General features: G+C 39.4%; 1 protein-coding gene across 2 annotated transcripts in view; it reads left to right on the top strand.

Annotated features, from left to right (window-relative positions):
* Positions 1-21754, top strand: part of Fam120c (family with sequence similarity 120 member C) — a 123963-nt gene that overhangs the window by 32989 nt on the left and 69220 nt on the right. For both annotated transcript variants that reach the window (XM_021152990.3, XM_029473215.2), the window contains exons 2-4: positions 530-776; positions 4637-4719; positions 13629-13757. In XM_021152990.3, coding sequence (XP_021008649.1) covers positions 530-776; positions 4637-4719; positions 13629-13757 — 459 coding nt within the window. The remainder of the gene's footprint in view (positions 1-529; positions 777-4636; positions 4720-13628; positions 13758-21754) is intronic.

Genomic DNA, 21754 nt, shown 5'->3' with positions numbered 1-21754 from the left:
GTGATTTCTGACTTCCATGGGTACCTCCATGAACTGGTACATACATGTTCAGCATACACGTAAAATAAATAAATAGATAAATAAATAAATAAATAAATAAATAAATAAATAAATTTTAAGAATTGATAGATGAACTAAGATTTCCATTTACACCTCTGAGTACCTTCATTCATATATACCTTGCCATGATTGTTCTGGTAAGATTATAAAGGTAGAATGTGCACAGATCATAGCTACGGAGAAATAAATGATTTTAGTGGTTTTCTTATGAAAATCTCTGTTATGGTTTCAAATAAACACAAGTAATGTATAGTGTATTGATTTCATGACTTCAGGGTTGGACAGTTAGTAACCACATGTACAGGCATAAACATGTTCTAAGCTGATATATGGTTGGCTTATTTTGTTCTCTTTGGCCACAGATAATCTTAAGTTTTATCTTTATAAATTAGGTGCTAACTTTTCTGATTTCCAATTATATACAGATCAATTTCTGTGTCATGACAGATTCTCTTTTTTTCTCTCCTAGGTCTTTCAGAGCCTTGAAGACCACCATTTGGAAGTGGTGGCTTTTTTCAGGGAGAATGGCTTTCATGGTCTTCTTGCTCATGACTCTGAGTATGCGCTCTACAATATTCCATCTTACTACAGTTCCCATGCACTGAAGCTGAGCTGGAATGGCAAGAACCTTACAACCAACCAGTTCCTGATGCAGGAAGTGGCCAAGCAGCTGGGTTTGAAGCGAATGAATTTTCCCATATTTGCTGCGCTGCTTGGTAGGTAGTCAAAAGCAGAGATCCGGTGGTTGGTAAAGTTTCTTCTTGCATTGATAAGATAGGCAGACTGGAGGGATCTAGCCTGGCAATGCTGGGTTTGCCTTTTTAGAGTCCTCATGCTGGTTTGGGATGTAGCTCAGTGGGTAGTATGTATATTTATCATGCATGTGGCCCTGTGTGGGTGTGGTATAACATGCCTATAATTTAGCACTCAGGAGGTAGCAACACAAGGATCAGGAGTTTAAGACCACCCTTGGCCACATAGTCAAGACCAGCCTGTTCTCACACCATAAAAAAGCAATGGGCACTTGATGCCCACTGCACTTACTCTCACATGTTATTCCATCCACTCACCTACCTTTTTTTCTTTCTTTTTTCTTGTTTTTGAGCAGGGAATCATTGCATTGCTTAGGCTGGCTTCATTTATAAGATCCTCTTGTGTTATCCTTTCTAGTTCTGGGCTTGCAGGCATGCATCATTACACCCAACTTTCAGGCTTTCTATTAAAAATGCATTTCAAAGTAAATTATAGAATTGATGACATTTTGAATTGGTTTTCCAAGTGTTGACAGCAGGAACGTAAATAGGCTAGCCTTGTGACCTCTGCCCTAAAAGTCCAAAGAACATCACTTTGGGTAATCTAATTGAATCAGCCCAAGTTTCAGAATTAGATTTTGTTCAAATCACTGAAGTTATGCTTCCCTGGATTTAGTTTTGTCATCTCAGAATTGGAAATGGTACTATCCCATGGTGTTATTCATGAGATGAAGTGATGTAAGATATGCAAAGTGCCTTGCACTTTTCAGTAATTTATTATTACAAAATAAAGGCAGTATAACTATGTAATAGTTATCAATTACTTAGGATAATGGGTAGTACCATGTGTTTGGGAGTCAGACAGTCCTGACTTTTTGTGCTAGTATAGACCTACCTTGGGCCAAGTCACTAAACTTGTTTGAATCTTAGTTTCTTTGTCTATAAAATAGGGAGAAAACTGTGAGGCTTGATCATTGTAAAGGAGATCATGTAACACATATGATACAGAGTAGGAAATCAGCACATAAAAAGTTACTATATGCAGTAGCTGGATATAAAATTAACTCAAATAAATCAATGGCCTTTCTCTACACAAATGATAAATGGACTGAGAAAGAAATTAGGGAATCAAGCCGGGTGGGGTGGCACACGCCTTTAATCCCAGCACTTGGGAGGCAGAGGCAGGTGGATTTCTGAGTTCGAGACCAGCCTGGTCTACAGAGTGAGTTCCAGGACAGCCAGGGCTATACAGAGAAACCCTGTCTCGAAAAACCAAAAAAAAAAAAAAAAAAAGAAATTAGGGAAACAACACCCTTCACAATAGTCACAAATAATATAAAATACCTTGGTGTGACTCTAAGTAAGGAAGTGAAAGATCTGTATGATAAGAACTTCAAGTCTCTGAAGAAAGAAATTGAAGAAGATCTCAGAAGATGGAAAGATCTTCCATGCTCATGGATTGGCAGGATCAATATAGTAAAAATGGCTATCTTGCCAAAAGCAATCTACAGATTCAATGCAATCCCCATCAAAATTCCAACTCAATTCTTCAACGAATTAGAAAGGGCAATTGGCAAATTCATCTGGAAAAATGAAAAAACTAGGATAGCAAAAACTCTTCTCAAGGATAAAAGAACCTCTGGTGGAATCACCATGCCTGACATTAAGCTGTACTACAGAGCAATTGTGATAAAAACTGCATGGTACTGGTACAGAGACAGACAGGTAGATCAATGGGATAGAATTGAAGACCCAGAAATGAATCCACACACCTATGATCACTTGATCTTTGACAAGGGAGCTAAAACCATCCAGTGGAAAAAAGACAGCATTTTCAACAAATGGTGCTGGCACAACTGTTGGTTATCATGTAGAAGAATGCAAATTGATCCATTCTTATCTCCTTGTACAAAGCTCAAGTCTAAGTGGATCAAAGACCTCCATATAAGACCAGAGACACTGAAATTAATAGAGGAGAAAGTGAGGAAAAGCCTCAAAGATATGGGCACAGGGAAAAAATTCCTAAACAGAACAGCAATGGCTTTTGCTGTAAGATCAAGAATTGACAAATGGGACCTCATAAAATTGCAAAGCTTCTGTAAGGCAAAAGACATCGTCAATAAGACAAAAAGGCCACCAACAGATTGGGAAAGGATTTTTACCAGTCCTAAATCTGATAGGGGACTAATATCCAAAATATACAAAGAGCTCACGAAGCTGGACTCCAGAATTTCAAATAACCCCATTAAAAATGGGGTTCAGAGCTAAACAAAGAATTCTCAACTGAGGAATACCGAATGGCTGAGAAGCACCTGAAAAAATGTTCAATATCCTTAATCATCAGGGAAATGCAAATCAAAACAACCCTGAGATTCCACCTCACACTAGTCAGAATGTCTAAGATCAAAAATTCAGGTGACAGCAGATGCTGTGGAGGATGTGGAGAAAGAGGAACACTCCTCCACTGCTGGTGGGATTGCAAGCTTGTACAACCACTCTGGAAGTCAGTCTGGTGGTTCCTCAGAAAATTGGGCATAATACTACCAGAAGATCCAGCAATACCTCTCCTGGGCATATACCCAGAAGAAGTTCCAACTGGTAATAAGAACACATGTTCCACTATGTTCATAGCAGCCTTATTTATAATAGCCAGAAGCTGGAAAGAACCCAGATGTCCCTCAACAGAAGAATGGATACAGAAAATGTGGTACATTTACACAATGGAGTACTACTCAGCTATTAAAAACAATGAATTTATGAAATTCTTGGGCAAATGGATGTATCTGGAGGATAACATCCTTAGTGAGGTAACCCAATCACAAAAGAAGTCACTAGATATGCACTCACTGATAAGTGGATATTAGCCCAGAAACTTAGAACACCCAAAATACAATTTGCAAAACACAAGAAAATCAGGAAGAGGGGAGACCAATGAGTGGATACTTCATTCCTCCTTAGAATAGGGAACAAAACACCCATGGAAGGAGTTACAGAGACAAAGTTTGGAGCTAAGACGAAAGGATGGACTTTCCAGAGAAGACCCCACCCAGGGATCCATCCCATAATCAGCCACCACACCCAGACACTATAGCATATGCCAGCAAGATTTTGCTGAATGGACCCTGTTATAGCTGTCTCGTATGAGGCTATGCCAGTGCCTGGCAAATACATCAGTGGATGCTCACAGTCATCTATTGGATAGAACACAGGGCCCCCAATGGAGGAGCTAGAGAAAGTACCCAAGGAGTTGAAGGGGTCTGCAACCCTATAGGTGGAACAACATTATGAACTAACCAGTATCCCGGAGCTCTTGACTCTAGCTGCATATGTAGCAGAAGATGGCCTAGTCGGCCATCACTGGGAAAAGAAGCCCCTTGGTCTTGCAAACTTTATATGCCCCAGTACAGGGGAATGCCAGGGCCAAGAAGCGGCAGTGGGTGGTTAGGGGAGCAGGGCTGAGGGAGGGTATATGGAACTTTCGGGATAGCATTCGAAATGTGGATAAAGAAAATATCTAATAAAAAGTTACTATAATTATTACATTAAGAATATAGGCCTACTGGGTATTATTGTGCATGCCTTTTATCCCAGCACTTGAGAATCAGAGGCAGGTGGATCTCTATGTGTTTGTGTCTAGAGTGGGCTACAGAGTGAGTTTCAGGCTAGCTAGAGACTACTTAGTGAGATCCGGTCTCCAAAATAAAATAAAAAGAACACAGGCCCATGTTTTGTTCATTTACTTCCTCTCCCAGAAGGATCTCCTTTATGACCTAAAATATCTATGCACACATTTGTGTAGTAAATAAATGAAATGTATTTTATAGGTAACCACATTCTACCAGATGAAGACTTAGCTGCTTTTCACTGGAGCCTTTTGGGACCAGAACATCCTCTTGCATCACTTAAGGTAATGTGCCTTATTTTGTCCCTGTACAATTAGTAGACATCAAGTTTTGATTGAACTTTGATGGAGTAGAATAGAAAACTTTTTTTGTTTGTTTCCAAGGTCACATTTTAATGACATCACTTTGCCTTTCCCTTTCCTCCCTCTGAACCCTGCTATAAACCCTTCTCACTCTCCTTCAAGTTTATGGTCCCTCCCTTTAAAAGTCAGTTGTTATTGCATGTATACATGTATTTGTATGTACATGTATTTTCCTATATATAACATGATGAGTACATAAATGTTACTTGTATATGTGTTTCCAGGGCTGACAATTTGGCACTGGACAACCAATTGGTATACTTTTCCCTGGAGAGGGTCACCTCTCTCATTCCCAGCTTTCAGAAGTACTTGCCTGTAGTTCTTTGTGTAGGATTGAGGCCTCATGGGACTTTCTCCATGTAGTTTGGCATATTCATTGTTGCCCTCTTCTATTAGATTTTAAATGTTTCTTTTTTTTTCAATTTTTTATTAGATTTTTTTTCATTTACATTTCAAATGCTATCCCGAAAGTCCCCTATACCCTCCCCCCACCCTGCTCCCCTACCCACCCACTCCCATTTCTTGGCCCTGGCGTTCCCCTGTACTGGGGCATATAAAGTATGCAAGACCAAGGGGCCTCTCTTCCCAATGATGGCCGACTAGGCCATCTTCTGCTGCATATGCAGCTAGAAACTCGAGCTCTAGGGGTACTGGTTAATTCATATTGTTGTTCCTCCTATAGAGTTGCAGACCCCTTCAGCTTCTTGGGTGCTTTCTCTAGCTCCTCCATTTGGGGCCCTGTGTTCCATCCAATAGATGACTGTGAGCATCCACTGATGTATTTGCCAGGCACTGGCCTAACCTCATATGAGACAGCTATAACAGGGTCCCTTCAGCAAAATCTTGCTGGCATATGCTATAGTGTCTGGGTGTGGTGGCTGATTATGGGATGGATCCCCGGGTGGGGTATTCCCAGGATAGTCCATCCTTTCTTCTTAGCTCCCAACTTTGTCTCTGTAACTCCTTCCATGGGTGTTTTGTTCCCTATTCTAAGGAGGAATGAAGTATCCGCTCATTGGTCTCCCCTCTTCCTGATTTTCTTGTGTTTTGCAAATTGTATCTTGGGTGTTCTAAGTTTCTGGGCTAATATCCACTTATCAGTGAGTGCATATCTAGTGACTTCTTTTGTGATTGGGTTACCTCACTAAGGATGTTATCCTCCAGATACATCCATTTGCCCAAGAATTTCATAAATTCATTGTTTTTAATAGCTGAGTAGTACTCCATTGTGTAAATGTACCACATTTTCTGTATCCATTCCTCTGTTGAGGGACATCTGGGTTCTTTCCAACTTCTGGCTATTATAAATAAGGCTGCTATGAACATAGTGGAGCATGTGTCCTTATTACCAGTTGGAACATCTTCTGGGTATATGCCCAGGAGTGATATTTCTGGATCTTCTGGTAGTACTATGTCCAATTTTCTAAGGAACCGCCAGGCTAACTTCCAGATTGGTTGTATAAACTTGCAATCCCACCAGCAATGGAGAAGTGTTCCCCTTTCTCCATATCCTCGCCAGCATCTGCTGTCACCTGAATTTTTGCAAATATTTTTTAAATTAATCAATTAATTAATTTTTTACACTCCATATTTTATTCCTCCCCTTCCCCATCCACCCTCCGTCTGTTCCACATCCCACACCCTCTCTCCTCCCCGCTGTCTCCATGTGGATGTCCCCAACCCCATCCCACCTGACTTCTAAACTCTTTGGGGTCTCCAGTCTCTTGAGGGTTAGGTGCATCTGCTCTGAATGAACACAGACACGCAAGTCCTCTACTGCATGTGTGTTGGGGGCCTCATATCAGCTGGCGCATGCTGTTTGGTGGTCCAGTATTTGAGAGATCTCAGGGGTCCAGATTAATTGAGACTGCTGGTCCTCCTACAGGATTGCCCATCTCCTCAGCTTCTTTCAGCCTTCCGTAATTCAACAATAGGGGTCAGCTGCTTCTGTTCATTGGTTGTGTGCAAATATCTGCATCTGACTCTTTCATCTACTTGTTGGGTCTTTCAGACTGCAGTCATGCTAGGTCCCTTTTTGTGAGCACTCCATAGCCTCAGTAACAGTGTCAGGCCTTGCCCCCCCCCCCCAGCTGGATCCCACTTTGGGCCTGTCACTGGTCATTCTTTTCCTCAGGCTCCTCTCCATTTTCATTCCTGTAATTTATTCAGACAGGAACAATTATGGATCAGAGTTATGACTGTGGGATGGCCCCCTCTCCCTCATTTGATGCCCTGTCTTCCTTCTGGAGGTTGGCTCTATAAGTTCCCTCTCCCTACTGTTGGGCATTTCATCTAAGGCCCCTCCCTTTGAGTCCTGACAGTCTCTCACCTCCCAGGTCTCCCGTACATTCTGGATGGTCCCCCAGCCTCTTATCTCCTGAGGCTGCCTGTTTCCATTCTTTCTGCTGGCTGGCCCTCAGGGCTTCAGTCCCCCCCCCCCACAATACCAGATCAGGTTCCCCTCCCCTGTCCCTCCATCTTTCCCCATTTGTGATTGCTTTCTTCTTCCTCCCAAGTGGGATTGAGGCATCCTCACTTGGAGATTTTAAATATTTCATATGCAGTACTTACCTGGCAGTGGAGATACCACAATCAAGAAGGTGGTTTTGGGGCCGGGCATGGTGGCGCACGCCTTTAATCCCAGCACTCGGGAGGCAGAGGCAGGCGAATTTCTGAGTTCGAGGCCAGCCTGGTCTACAAAGTGAGTTCCAGGACTGCCAGGGCTATACAGAGAAACCCTGTCTTAAAAAAACCAAAAAAAAAAAAACCAAAAAAAAAAAAAAAAAAAAAAGAAGGTGGTTTTCACAGGGCAAGGCTCTTCTGTTACATTTGGGATGCACTCACTTCTGTGATATCCCAAAATGTGGGAATCTTGACTGCATAATTCATAGTAGTCTGAGACTATGGTCATACTTTACTCTTAAAATAAATTAAAACTATATTTTACATGCAGATAAAAATTAGTTTTGATAGTACCCATAACTTAAGAAATCACACAAACTGGCAAAGTAAAATACTAATACCTCAACAGTGAAAAAAATGGATAAAGAACAGAATCAGAAAATTGACAAAAGCAGAAATGCGGTTGCTAATCATCTGACTAGATACCTAAGCTGATTAAAGACATGTACATCAAATGAGTGATGTGATCATTTTTATTAATTGTTTAGCAAATATTAAAAAATAAGTTTACTGCTCTGAAGCCTGAAGAACTGACACCAGTTGGCGCTTGTCATCTGGTGATGATATTAATCTCCTGTTTTACGATGTCTAGAAAATTATTTTATACTTTCTCTTTCCCTTAGCCTCTAATACATTTTCTGTATTGGCTCACTCACTTTGCATGGTCTCACTTGTTATTTCACTGAGCAAATGGAAGCAACAAGGAGAGGATATCTGGGAACGTTCTTTCCTCTTCACCTACCCCATTTTAATCTGTGTTTCTGGGTTAAGCTAGCGTCTGATGGCCATGACTTGTCCATGTCCCATCTAAGGCAAGCTCTTCCATTTATAAAGGTCCTATTCGCTCTTGCCAGCTTAAGGGTAGTAGTTCAGCAGTTTTCCTGTCTCTGGCATTATTCTCATATTCTCTCTCTCTCTCTCTCTCTCTCTCTCTCTCTCTCTCTCTCTCTCTCTCTCTCCATTGGTTTCCTATTTGATGTAAAAGCATGATCCTTTAAAAAGTTTTTATTTGTATATTTTTTTCAACTGAAATTTATTTATCTTATATGTATGGGTGTTTTGTCTGCATGTACGTCTGTGTACTGCATATGTGCATAGTGCCTGCAGGAGCTAGCTAGAAGCAGCATTGGATCTCTTGGAACTGGAGTTATATATGTTTTTGAGCTTCCATGTAGGTGCTAGAGATTGGACCTAGGCCTCTAGAAGAGCAGCCAGTGCTCTTAAACCCTGAGCCATCTCTCCATGAGTTATTGCTCTAGCTCCAATCTTTTTTTTTTTAAATTGGAGATAGTGCCTGATGCTAACTAGCCTAGAACTGAAAATCAATCCCTCTTCTGCCTCTTGAGTGCTAACCTATAAGCACATTTTACTATGGATGGCTGTGCATAATTCAGGTTTACAAATGAAATAAAAAGTGTGTGTGTGTGTGTTCCTAGCACTGGGATAAAAGGTATATGCTGCCATATCTATCTTATAAAAATAAGTACTCGGGATCTGAGCCCAGGTTTTGTGTTTGTACAGCAAACATTTGCCAATTAAACATCTGTCTAACTCCAAACTCACTCTTGGCTGCTCACCATTTTTCTTCTTATAGTAAAGAATCATGTAGGGGCTAGGTGTGGAAGATGGTCCCACTGATAAAGACCTCCTGCATAAACATAAGGTTGAGATCTCCAGACATAAAAAACAAGGCAAAACAAAAAACCAGGAATGGTGGCACATTCTTATAATCCTAGCTTTGTGAAGGTGGGGACAGGCAGATTCCTGGGGCTCTCACGTCAGCCAGCCTAGCTTAACTGGTGAGCCCCAGGTCCTAATCAGACCCCTTGTCTCAAAATGCAAAGTGGATGAAGAACAATATTGAGTTCCCCAACCCCCAGCACATCATACACAAGAGAAGAAGAGAGAGAAAAATAGCATGAGAGTGAGAGCAAGAGAGAGAGAAAGGGAGAGAGAGAGGCAGATATACAGACTATACTTAAACTGTTTACTATCCTCCTGCCTCTGTGATCTGATTTGCTGAAATAGCCTTTAACAGAGTTATCAGTAAACCCAATGACATTTGAGGGAAAGGTAATAAGAGATAGGATATTTCCAATAGCTATGAGCATACCTAAGTATCTTTCATTTTTACACCACATTCTTTTCTATGAATGTAAAATTCTTCTCTGTATCTCCTAAGAGGAGCCATTGATTCCATTTAGGATTTATTGGAATCATCTTGGATAATCACCTATTTTATTTATTTATTTATTTATTTATATCACCCATTTTATGATCCTTACTGTAGACATGTTATAGCCCATATAAGGTTATTACATTCTTAGCTAGGACGACTGCTAATATTACATGTCAAGTTGTCCATATCAGGTGATACCTAGCTGGCTGATTAAGCATCATCTTGGTGATTACATATGTGAATATCTCCAGTAGATAGTAACATTTGCATTGATGGAGTAAGTAAAAAGATGTAGATCAGATAGAACAAGTAGCTCCTTAGGGAAGAGGAGACTGATGTCTGTCCTATCTTGACTGGTCAAGCAGAGTTAATTTGCCTTTCTTCTACCATTTAGTTATATTTGGGCCCATAAGCAATTAGTTTATAGGAACTTTGAAGGTGAAACTAAGATCACCATTTGGGGGTAATTATATCATGTATGTTGTATACAAAATTACTATGCCACATGTGATTTTAGTGTTTTGAGAAAGAATAAAATTTGTTCTTGGGTCTGATGAGATAGCTCAGTTGGTAAGCTGCTTGATGGGTAAGCATGAGGACCTGAATTCTAGCCCTAGCCCCATATAAAAGCCAGGCAAGATGGCTTGTGTTTGTAATCCCAATACCAAGAAGCTGGAGAGAGGCACATTCCTGAGGCTTGTTGACCAACCAGCCTGCCCGAGTTCAGGAGCCCAGTGTACCAGTGAGTGACTCTGTCTTAAAGAAGCAAGATGAGAGGGCTGGTGAGATGGCTCAGTGGGTAAGAGCACCCAACTGCTCTTCTGAAGGTCCAGAGTTCAAATCCCAGCAACCACATGGTGGCTCACAACCATCTATAACGAGATCTGGCACCCTCTTCTGGAGTGTCTGAAGACAGCTACAGTGTACTTACATATAATAAATAAATAAATCTTTAAAAAAAAAAAAAAAGAAGCAAGATGAACCACTTCTGAGGGTGACCTCTGGTCTGCCTATTCTTGGTCACCTGGCCTCCCTCCCCAAACATACACAGACACACCCAATATGTATTTGACAGAAACACATACACAATGTATGCAAATTTGTTTTTGAAAAAAATTGACAGTACTAGGGATTGAACCCAGAGCTTTAAATGTGTTAGGAAATGACTGTACCTCTGAGCTATATCCCCAGCTGTAAAAATTGTTCTTTAGCATTATTTTGTCTTATTCTGTCTGTGTGAAAAAAAAACTGATAGGGTAGAGGAAGTAGACTATTTGGGACCAATAAGGAGATGATTGGGATGGGGAGACTGAGAGAGTAATGAAGAGGTAAAGATGATCACATTTAATATTTATACTTAGAAATATCATAATAAAACCTACTCTTTTATATAGATAATATATACTATATTTTAAAGGGAGGACTCAGAGCATGTCACTTTTTGATTTATAATCCTATGACGTGCTGTCACTCAGTACTTCTCATGGCCTGCCAACCACAGCACTTCCTAGCACCTTAGACGCTTCATACTTAACATTCTCTCTGCTTGGACTACCCTTTTGCTTACATAACTGTTTCCTCACTCCTAAAAGTTTGTCAAATGTCATTTTCCCAATGAGGCCTTTTTAGCTTCCACTATTTAAAAATGATATGAGCATGCATGCACATAATGCTAATTTCTTAGTACTATCTTTTATGTGGAGAAAACTTTTTTACATTTATTTGTTTAGTGTGTGTGTGTGTGTGCCATGATGATTGTGTAGAGGTCAGAAGACAGTGTGCAGGCATTCATTCTTTCCCTCTACTGTGTAGGTTCTGAGGATCTAATGCAGGTCATTACGATTGGCTGTAAATGCCTTTATCCACTAAGCCATCTTGCTGGCTGTTATCATTTTAATATCTAATACATTTTTTCCTGGTTGTTTCTTTTTTTTTTAATTTTTAATATTTTTATTACATATTTTCCTGTTACATTTCCAATGCTATCCCAAAAGTCCCCCATAGCGCCCCCCACTTCCCTACCCACCCATTCCCATTCTTTTGGCCCTGGCATTCCCCTATATTGGGGCTCCTGGTTGTTTCAAAGAGGTCTTTTTGCAGTTAATTCAAGTCAGGATATAAAGATCTTCCATATATTGCAGAATTGTTTTTATTTAAAAATTCTGTTAGTGTGAATGTGTATAGTGTATCCATATATGTGCACATGTATGTGGGTACAAGCCCAGAGACCAGGTGAGAATATCAAGTGTCATGCCATATAACTTAGCACCTTATTCTGTTAAGATGGGGTCTGTCATTGAATGAGCTTTGCAGTCATTAAGCCCTAGCAATGCTCTTATCTACACTCACCCCCCTGTACTGGGGTAACAAACACATGTGACCATACTCAGTTTTTGATGGGTTGAGATGTCATTTTCCTCTCTTACACTTGTGCTCAGAGCACCAGACTTGATCTCCAGTATTCCCCAAGAGTACAATGCTGTCACAGCAGTAGTCACTATCCAGGCTTAGGCCCATTAGGATACTGTGTAGTAGTAGTGAAATATAAAACCATCACCACTTAAACATTGACCGCTTTTAGAAGAGGCACTGTTAGTATGTGTGTGCTAATATATTAGCTATTGTGGATCTGAGGAGAAAGCACAGTATATATAGTAGTATTGAATTAATAGAAAGGAGAGAACATGAATAGGAAGGAGAATGGCAACCAAAAGTGGAGGATATGAGACAGTTTTCACTAACAGTAGACTGAAAGGGAAGGGTAAAGACATGAGATCAGGTAACATAGAACAGTCCCACTTCTCAGAAGACACAGAGACCCCCTGCATACCAGGCAAGCCTATGCTATTAGGGAGTTGTAAGGAGAAAGGAATATAACAGATGTGGGAAGAACAGAGCAGGACCCAATCTGCTTGCTAAATTGATACTTGGTATTGAGTAAAGGAAGAATAAATGTGAAGGGAAGAGTTCTCACTGGGTTTGGGGATAAAGTGATGTCACTTACACATCTGGGTGTTCCATAATAGGGCTGATTATAAATGGTGGCTTCACCCCTGTACAGTCCTTTTAGTTGTCTAGAGTACTACTTTGAGCTAATGTGAAGTTCCACTGCAAATTCTGGCTCCCAGGAAGTTTTCTACTCACTTAATATGTAGTTTCCATTTAAAGTTCCTTTACTCCAGTCTAGCAGTGTTCTCCTGGCTAGACTTCAGTATATAGTCCCTGCAACTCTTTCTGAGTTTCCCCAAGAGTGTGTCTTGCACAGCCTATACAGCATGACATTTCACTACTGCTATCCTATACAGCATGACATTTCACTACTGCTCCAATGAATTCTGAGTACCATCCACCCAGCACTGAGAACAGTTTTTCCAGCATCTCCTTCCATCATTCCTGTTGCCATGTAGGATCTGCCCTGTTTTCTGCTGTTTAAAATATTTGTTAAGGAGTGATCAAGATGGCTTGATGGGTAGAGATGCATACAACCAAACCTACAACCTGAGTTTAATCCCTGGGACCCACATGGTCGAAGGAGAGAACTGATTCCTATTCGTTGTCCTCTGACCTCCACATGTGTATTGTAGCACAACGCACACAAACAAATAAATAAATGTAATAAAATACATTAAAATGTCTGGTATGGAGACAACTGCAGATTGTCTAAGCTTTTCTGGTTTGTGCCCAGCTACTGTTGGTGCTTCCTCTCACTGAGAACAGGTAGCCCCCCAAACCTAGCCAATCCATCTGGATATAAGCTGGATTTTCCTGCTTTGTAAAGTTCCCTATTTTGCTATTTAAGCTGGCAATGTTTGGGTGTCAACCACCTCTTCCAATAATTGTTATCTAGTTCTTTTCTCTTTTATTTTCTGGAGACTCTGGTAGACCATGCCAAGGTATCATTCATTTTTGGAGTTTCTCTTAGTGATTCAACTTTGACATTGGTATACCTTATTGATCTTGCCTTTCCTAGGTCCGAGCTCATCAGCTGGTTCTTCCTCCTTGTGACGTCGTGATCAAGGCTGTTTCTGAGTATGTTAGTTCCATCAAAGACCCCTCAAACCTGGATGTGGTTGGCAAGGATGTTTTCAAACAATCTCAGGTGAGTTTGTCTTCCCCTTCCCAAGAATAACCAGCTTTCTTTAGTTTTAATTAAAAAAAAATATTTTGGGTGCACATGTTTGCAGATGCATGCTTTCTCCTATGTGCGGAGGTCAGGTGACAACCTGTTGGAGTTGGTTGTCTCCTTCCACCATGTGGCTTAATGGGAATCAAACTCATGCTGTCAGGCTTAGTGGCAAGTGTCTTTACTTGCTGGCCCATCTTGCTGGCCTTCGCCAGCTTTCTTACATTTGCCTGCCACAGTACCAAGTCCTCTATTCTTTTCTCTGGTTCCCAGTTTCCTCCTTCCTACTTGATTTCCCCTACTTACTGGCTGAAATCCTAAAATTTCCTTTAAAAATACTCTAAGATCTGAATAGAAAGAGTCCTTTGTTCTTGTTTTCTTCTTACTGATGATTAATGTATTACAAACATATTCTGAAAATTAGAAAATAATTAACCTGCCTAAAATCTCATTTCCTAGAAACAAAATATTCTAGGTAATGCCACTATGAGACTTCTCTCAGCATTATATGCTAGGGATCAAACCCATGCTGTAGAATACAACTAAACTACATCCTTAGCCAATCTTGATGTTTACATATTTTACAATTTTTTGTTTATTATTGTGTGTAAGCCACAGTAAACATTTGGTGGCTAGGGGACAACTCTGGGGAGTTGGTCCTCTCCTTGTACCATGCAGGTTCTGGGGATTGGTGGCAAGTGCCTTTGCCCACTGAGCCATTTCATTGTTCTTAATGTATATTTTAATATAAAGGATGTCCTGCTATAAAATAAAGTGGATAATAAAAAAAGACTATTTAAAATGAGTCCCCATAAAATAAGAATAAAAATAATTGTTAATATTGAAAGAAAGACCCCCAACTAGAATTTTATATTATAAAGTAAAAGTTATAAAAATAAGTAGGTTTATTTTTAGCAATTTGATTTACATGTGCAATTCATTTCTAAACTTACACTGTTTTTAAATTAAAATTAGTCAGTTTGATTTTTGTGTGTGTGTAAAGTTCTATGAAATTTTGAATTATTGATTTATGTAATCATCATTAAAATTAGAATTCAGAAAAGTTGCAGTATCCCATTCCCCCTGATTCTCAGGCTGTCCCTTTGTAATACCACCGAAACCCATTCCTAATACCTGGGCATTCTCTGTAACTATAGTTGTGCCTTCTAGATGATATTACATGGGTGGAATCATAAAGTATAATAGTTTGAGAATGTCTTTTGTCATTCGACATAATACTTTTATGATTCTTTCAAGTTGGGCTATAGAGACGGCTTAGTGGTTAAGAGCATGTACTGTTACATGTGCAGAGGACTGGAATTCATTAACAGCATCCATGTGGGGAGCTCATACCTGCTTATACCTCTAGCTCCAGGGGATCTGACACTCTCTTCCATGTATGCGGCATATATACACACATATGAAAGGAAACCTCTTAAAGAAAAAAGGGAATTTTCAAGTTATTGGATGTTTTGTGGTGTGTGTGTGTGTGTAATTCAATTTTATGGATGTATGAACAGCTCATTCATCCACACATGCCTTAAAGAATATTTAGATTGGATATAAATTTAGGTTGCTATAAATAGAGCTGCTGTAAACACTTGCATACAAGTTTTTGTATGAATATAGCATTTCATTTTCATAGTGTAAATATCTAGAATTAAGATTTCTAGAACATATGGTAAGTGTATATTTAAATGTATTACAATGCCAAACCAGTTTTCATAGTAGCTGTCTCTTTCCTTACCCATGCTTGGACAATATTTTAAATAAAATTTCTGTGCATGCAAGTGCTCACGTGTGTGTGTGTGTGCGCGCGTGTGTGTGTGTGTGGAGTGTGCTTATGTGGAGGTCAGAAGACAGCCTGCAAGAGTCTGTTCTCTCCTTTACCACTTGGCATCCAACTCACATGGTCAGGCTTCGTGGCAAGCATTTTCTTGCTAGTCCTGATTTATTTATAAAGTACCTTGTCCTTCCAGGCAAGTACTCTACTGCGCAGCTATACCCACAGTGCTAATCATAGTTTTAATTTGTATTTATAAATGGCTCATAGTGAACTTTTGTTTGCTTTTTGAGACTCGCTAGGTAGCTCTGGCTGTCCCCAAACTTGCTATATAGACCACTGTCCTTAAACTTGCACTGTTCTTCCTGTCTCTGCCTCCTGAGTGGAACATGATTGCAGGCATTGTTCCATTATACACAATGAACATTTTTTTTTCTTGCACTTACCATCCATTTATCCAACATTTTAATGTAGGTTCTAGGGATCAAACTGGGGTCCTCATGCTTACAAGGCAAGAACATTATTGATTGAATTAAGTCGTCAGCCTTTCTTTTTAATAAGTCAAATGATTGTACATTTCACATGTATATCTTTAGTTAATTTGTGTATAAAATATGAGGTCATTTGTCTTTTGGTTTTGCATGTGGTTATCCCAGTGTCTGAATATAGTTGATAGAAAGGACTATTTTTTTCTCCCTTGAATCGCCTTTGTGTTTTTATATATTAAAAAATCAGTTGACCATATTTATATCAGTGTATTTCTATACTTTTTGATTAATAAATATGTACATTGTTTTATCAGAAGTGCATCAACTTAATTACTAATACCTCAATATTAAGTCTTGAAGCTGAGTAGTGATTCTCCAAATTTCATTCTTTTTTAAAAAGATTTTATTTATTTTATGTATGTGAGTACACCATAGCTATCTTCAGATACACCAGAAGAGGACATAGGATCCCATTACAGAAGTTTGTGAACCAACGTGTGGTTGCTGGGAATTGAACTCAGGACCTCTGGAAGAGCAGTCAGTACTCTTAACCACTAAGCTTGCTCTTAACCACTAAGCTATCTCTCCAGTCCCTGAAATTCTCTTCAGATTTGTATTTGTAAGCTCTTTTGCCTTTCCATATAAATTTTAGAATAGTCTTGTTTGTATCTATTAAAATAAAAAAGGAAGGAAGGAAGGAGAGAGAGAGAGAAAGGAAAGAAAGGAAGGAAAGAAAGGAAGGAAAGAAAGGAAGGAAGAAAGAAAGAAAGAAAGAAAGAAAGAAAGAAAGAAAGAAAGAAAGAAAGAAAGAATTCTTTCTTTCTTGGATGTCAGTTGGAATTGTGTTAAATATGCAGAAGAAATCTTTCCCCCAAATACTACTGATTAAACGTAGGGCCACATACATGTATGTAGTGCCAGACATCTATCATGAGGTTCTATCCCTAGCCCTTTTTTTTTAACCCTTTTTTTTCTTTTTAAATAAGATCTCACTATATTGCCTTTAACGAAATGTGTGGCTTAGTCAGGTCTAGAACTTGTGATCTTTCTGTCTCAGTTTTCCAAGTAGCTAGGGTTGTAGGTCTGTACAGCTGAGCTCAGTTGAGTTCAGTAATATGCTAAATCCATTTTATTTATGCCTTTTTAATTAAAAAATCTCTTTAATGTCTTACAGTTTTAACATACAACCCCTGCAATATTTTTAAATTTAGTTTTATCTTTATGCTTTTCCCTTTTTTCTTATGGTACTAGATATTGACCTCATGGCCTTGTGCATGTTAGACAAGTATTCCACAATACACAGAGTTATGCTCTCAGGCTCTGTACATGGTTTTTAGTGTTTATACTTACTATTTCATGTACTATTTACTATTTCATTTATTATAAAGACTACTATTTTGTTCATTATTATTTATAATTACTCATAGAAATAAGATGGAGTTCTGCATGCTGAGTCTTGGCGTGGACCTTTCGGTGCTCAGTTATTAGCTCTAAGAGTGTTTGGTAGACTGTCTGGCAGTTTTGGTGGAGGTAGCCATGTTTCTGAAAGGCGATGCTTTATCTTTCTTTTCCAATTTGTGGGCCTCCCTCCTAACCCTGAGTTATTGTACTGTTTAGGATTTCTAGGACTGCCAAGACTACAATTCTTTTTCTTATTCCAGTTCTTTAGAGAAAAATTTCAATCATTCTTAAATATGATAAGAGCAGTTGGTTTTGTAGACATACATTATTATATGGGTTCTTCTAGTCTTAGTTTGGTAAGATGATTCGTCATTTTAACTACCGCATAGTATATTCTCTGTGTGTGTGTGTGCGTGCCTGCATTTGTGACAGTGCACTTGGACTGTTTTGTACATACATATGGAGGCCAGAGGTCAATGTTAAGTGTGTTTCTCACTCTCTATTTTCTTTCTTTTTAATATTTATTTTATTTTAATTATATATGGATATGAGTGTGCACACATGAGTAGGTGTCCTAAAAGGACAGATGCTCTGGATCCCCTGGAACTGGGCCCTCTGGGGGAGCAATATGTTCTAGTTTTGAAAAAAATTTGTTTTAATTACGTGTCTGTGTGCATGTGGGCATATACACACACAAGTGTAGTTGCCCTTGGAGACAAGAGTCATTGGATCTCCTGGATATGGATATTAGAGGCAATTGTAAGAGGCTCAGTGTGAGCCTGGCATGGTGGCGCACGCCTTTAATCCCAGCACTCGGGAGGCAGAGGCAGGCGGATTTCTGAGTTCGAGGCCAGCCTGGTCTACAAAGTGAGTTCTAGGACAGCTAGGGCTATACCGAAAAACCCTGTCTCGAAAAACAAAACAAAACAAAAACAAAAACAAACACAAACAAAAAGAGGCTCAGTGTGGGTGTTGGAAACTGAACTCAGGTTCTCTGAATGAGCAGTCATTTCTGTTAACCCCTAAGCCATTATCTCCAACCTATAACAGTTAACTATTAACCACTGAGCCATTTCTACAGCCCCTCTATCTTATTTTGTGAAACAGGGTCCTTCGCTTAACCTAGAGCTTACCCATTTGGCTAGGCTGGCTAGCCAGTGAACTACAGGAATCCACCTATCTGCTTCCTCAGCACTGAAATTGCAAATGTATGCCTCCATACACAGCTCTATGTGGATGCTAAGGAGTTGAACTTATACTTGGATAAGAAACACATTTTGTTTAGCAAGTCATCTCTCTAGTCACTCATACAAATGTATTTTACACATCTACAGTAGAATCATATTTTTTTCTTCTTTTAAGTCATCATTATTTAGCATTAATATATTTTATATCAAACCTCTCTGAAATATTTTGTGTTTCTGCAATCGAATTATTGGTATTTCACAGAGTATGTTTGTATTTTGTTTCCTGAACAACAGTTGTAGTTTTTTGTGCTATGTCAAACTATTTTTTACAAGATAATAAAGACTCAAAAGTGAGCTGGCAAGTCTGGTAGTTAATCTTCACTGTCAGTTTGACTGGATTTTTGAGGTTTGTTTGTTTGGCTGGTTGGTTGTTGAAACATTGTCTAACCATGAAACTCTGGTTGTCCTGGAACTTGTTATATATAGCTTAGGCTGTCCATGAACTCAAAGATGCAACTACCTCTGCTTCCTGAATGTTGGGATTAAAGCTATATGCCAGAACAGCCCAACTAAGTTTTTTTTTTCTTTTAAAGAAAAACCATGTACTTATTTGTATGCATGTGTGGTGCAGCATGGCATTCATGTAGAGGTCATAGACAATTCCCAGGGGTTGATTCTTTTCTTATATCATGTGGATTCAAACTCAGGGCATCAGGTATGGTGGAGCAAGTACCTTGATCCCAGCCCCACTTGCCCCAACTTGACTAGAGCACTCACCCTGAATATGAGTGCACCATTCCTATGGACTGGGGCCTTAGAATGAATGAAAAGGATGAGGTAAGCTCACACTATAATTAATCTCTCTTTGTTCCCTGAATGTAGATGCAATGTGACAACCCCCTCATGTTCCTGCTACTACGCCATCCTGCCATGAAGAGCTACATTCTCAAACTCTGAGATGAAATAAATCTTCCCTTATTTCTTGTCAAGTTGATTTTGTCAGGTATTTGTTATAGTATTGAGAAAAGTAACTAATTCGGCAAGTGTTCCTTCCTCTACAGAGACCAGTGAGGTAGCCCAGCAAGCAAAGGTAGTTGCTGCCAATCCCATAACTTGAGTTTGTTCCCTGAGACCCATATTGTAGGAAAGAACCCATTTCTGAAGGCTGTCCTCTGATCTCCACTTGTGTAAAGTGACATAGACACATGAACATACTTAATGTAGTTTTGAGAAAGGATTGTGTAGATTTAGTGTGAAGTTAGTTCTTTGTTTCCTAGAATTTTTCAGTAATGTTTCTGGTGTGGATTTCTTTGAATTTGTTATGTTTAGATTTTGCTCAGCTTCTTGAATCTCTAACTTTGTCTTTTACTAAATTTGGAAAAGTTTTTGATTGTTTCTTCAAGCAGATTTTTTGTTTCATACTTTTGTTCTTTACTTCCTTGACCTCAAAGGTACCAAATATGTGTGTTTGTGTACATATGGATGCCAGAGGTCACGTGGGTGTCAATCTTCAACAGTTGTCCACCTTTTTGTTGAGACAAAGTGTCTTACTGGGATCTGCGCCGTGCCAATTAGGAAGGTTGGCCAGTGAGCCCCAAGAATCCTTATTTCTCCCCCTCCCCAGTGCTGAGACTACAAGCATGCACCATAATGTCTTGCTTTCTGCCATGGGTGCTAGTTACCAAACTCAGGTCCATATGCATGCTCAGCAAGTATTTTACCAACTGTGTTAGCTCCACAGCCTAGCTCCTTCCTTACTAACCCATGGGGGAGGGGAACAAAGCAAAACAAACCCCACCATTTTAGATCTTTTGGTATTACTCAATAGAATCCTATGGCTGTTTCCTTTCTTTCTTTTTAAATTATAATTTATTTTATTCAGGGCTGATGAATTGGTATTGGTCTTCCCTGCTCTCAGAATCCCTCAGTTATCTCTAGTTCTTCATCTAAGGTTGAGACTTCGGAGTTTCCCTCTTGTGTGTTAGCTTAGCATAGCATGTCTATTGCTATAGTCCTTGCTCAGGTCATGTTTGTTTAGTTAACAATATTAGTGAGACTTCATGGATGTCCATGTCATTTCTAGAAGATACAATCTCACAGAAAACTCCTTTGTCCTCTAGCTAATACAGTCTTCCACTCCTTCTTCCATGGTTCTTAAATTTTAGGCGAAGGAGTTGTGTTATAGATTTCTCTGGTGGGACTAGGCTCCACACTTCCGCATTTTTAATTGATTATGGTTTCTGAAATGGTCTCAGTCTGTTGCAAAGAGAAGTTTCATTGATGAAGGGTAAGGACTACACTTACCTGTGGATGTAAGGATAAATGTTTAGAATGTAGTTAGGAATTACACTGGAGGGGAACATTTTCAACCCAGATATGAAATTTTCCATATGGGTACACACACACACACACACACACACACACACACACACACACACACAGAGAGAGAGAGAGAGAGAGAGAGAGAGAGAGAGAGAGAGAGAGAGAGACTGACTGACTGACTGACTTACATGCATTATAGGTATTTTCAAATGGACCACTAATGATATGATTCCTTATGAGTTTTTCAGATGCTTATTTTCCCACATCCCTCCTGTCTCTGGGTCTGGGTTATATCACTCAATATGATTTTTTTCTAGTTTCACCCATTTACATACAAAGTTGTATAGTGTCCTATATTTTCATTACCTATTTGTCAGTTGAAGGACATTATGAAACATTAAGTTGTTTCAATTTCCTAGCTACTATGAATAGAGAATCAGTAAACATGGCTGAGTAGTATATGTTCATATGGTAGATTTAATTTTAGCTATTATTCTGGCTCTTAATCCTCTGTCAGACATATAGCTGACAAAGATTCTTTCCCCTTCTGTGGACTTTCTTCTCATGTGATTGTTATTTTGGGGGAGGGGTAGCCATGCAGAATCATTTTAGTTTTATAGAGTCCTATGTATCAGTTGTTGGCATTAATTCTTGGGCAAATTGTGTCCTATTCAGGAAGTCTGTCAAGAACCAGCCTTGACTTGGAGAGGGGTTCTAAGGAAGGGGTATTTGAGAGCCTCATAAGAAACAACTCAAAGTCAATCATGGGCTTTGTATTCTGCTTGAGATGGC

Source organism: Mus caroli, unplaced genomic scaffold, assembly GCF_978045245.1.
Source record: "Mus caroli unplaced genomic scaffold, Mus_caroli_1 scaffold_5, whole genome shotgun sequence".
Classification (NCBI taxonomy): Eukaryota; Metazoa; Chordata; class Mammalia; order Rodentia; family Muridae; genus Mus; species Mus caroli.
The sequence above is the reverse complement of the archived record's forward strand: the minus strand, read 5'-3'. Positions and strand labels throughout refer to the sequence as shown.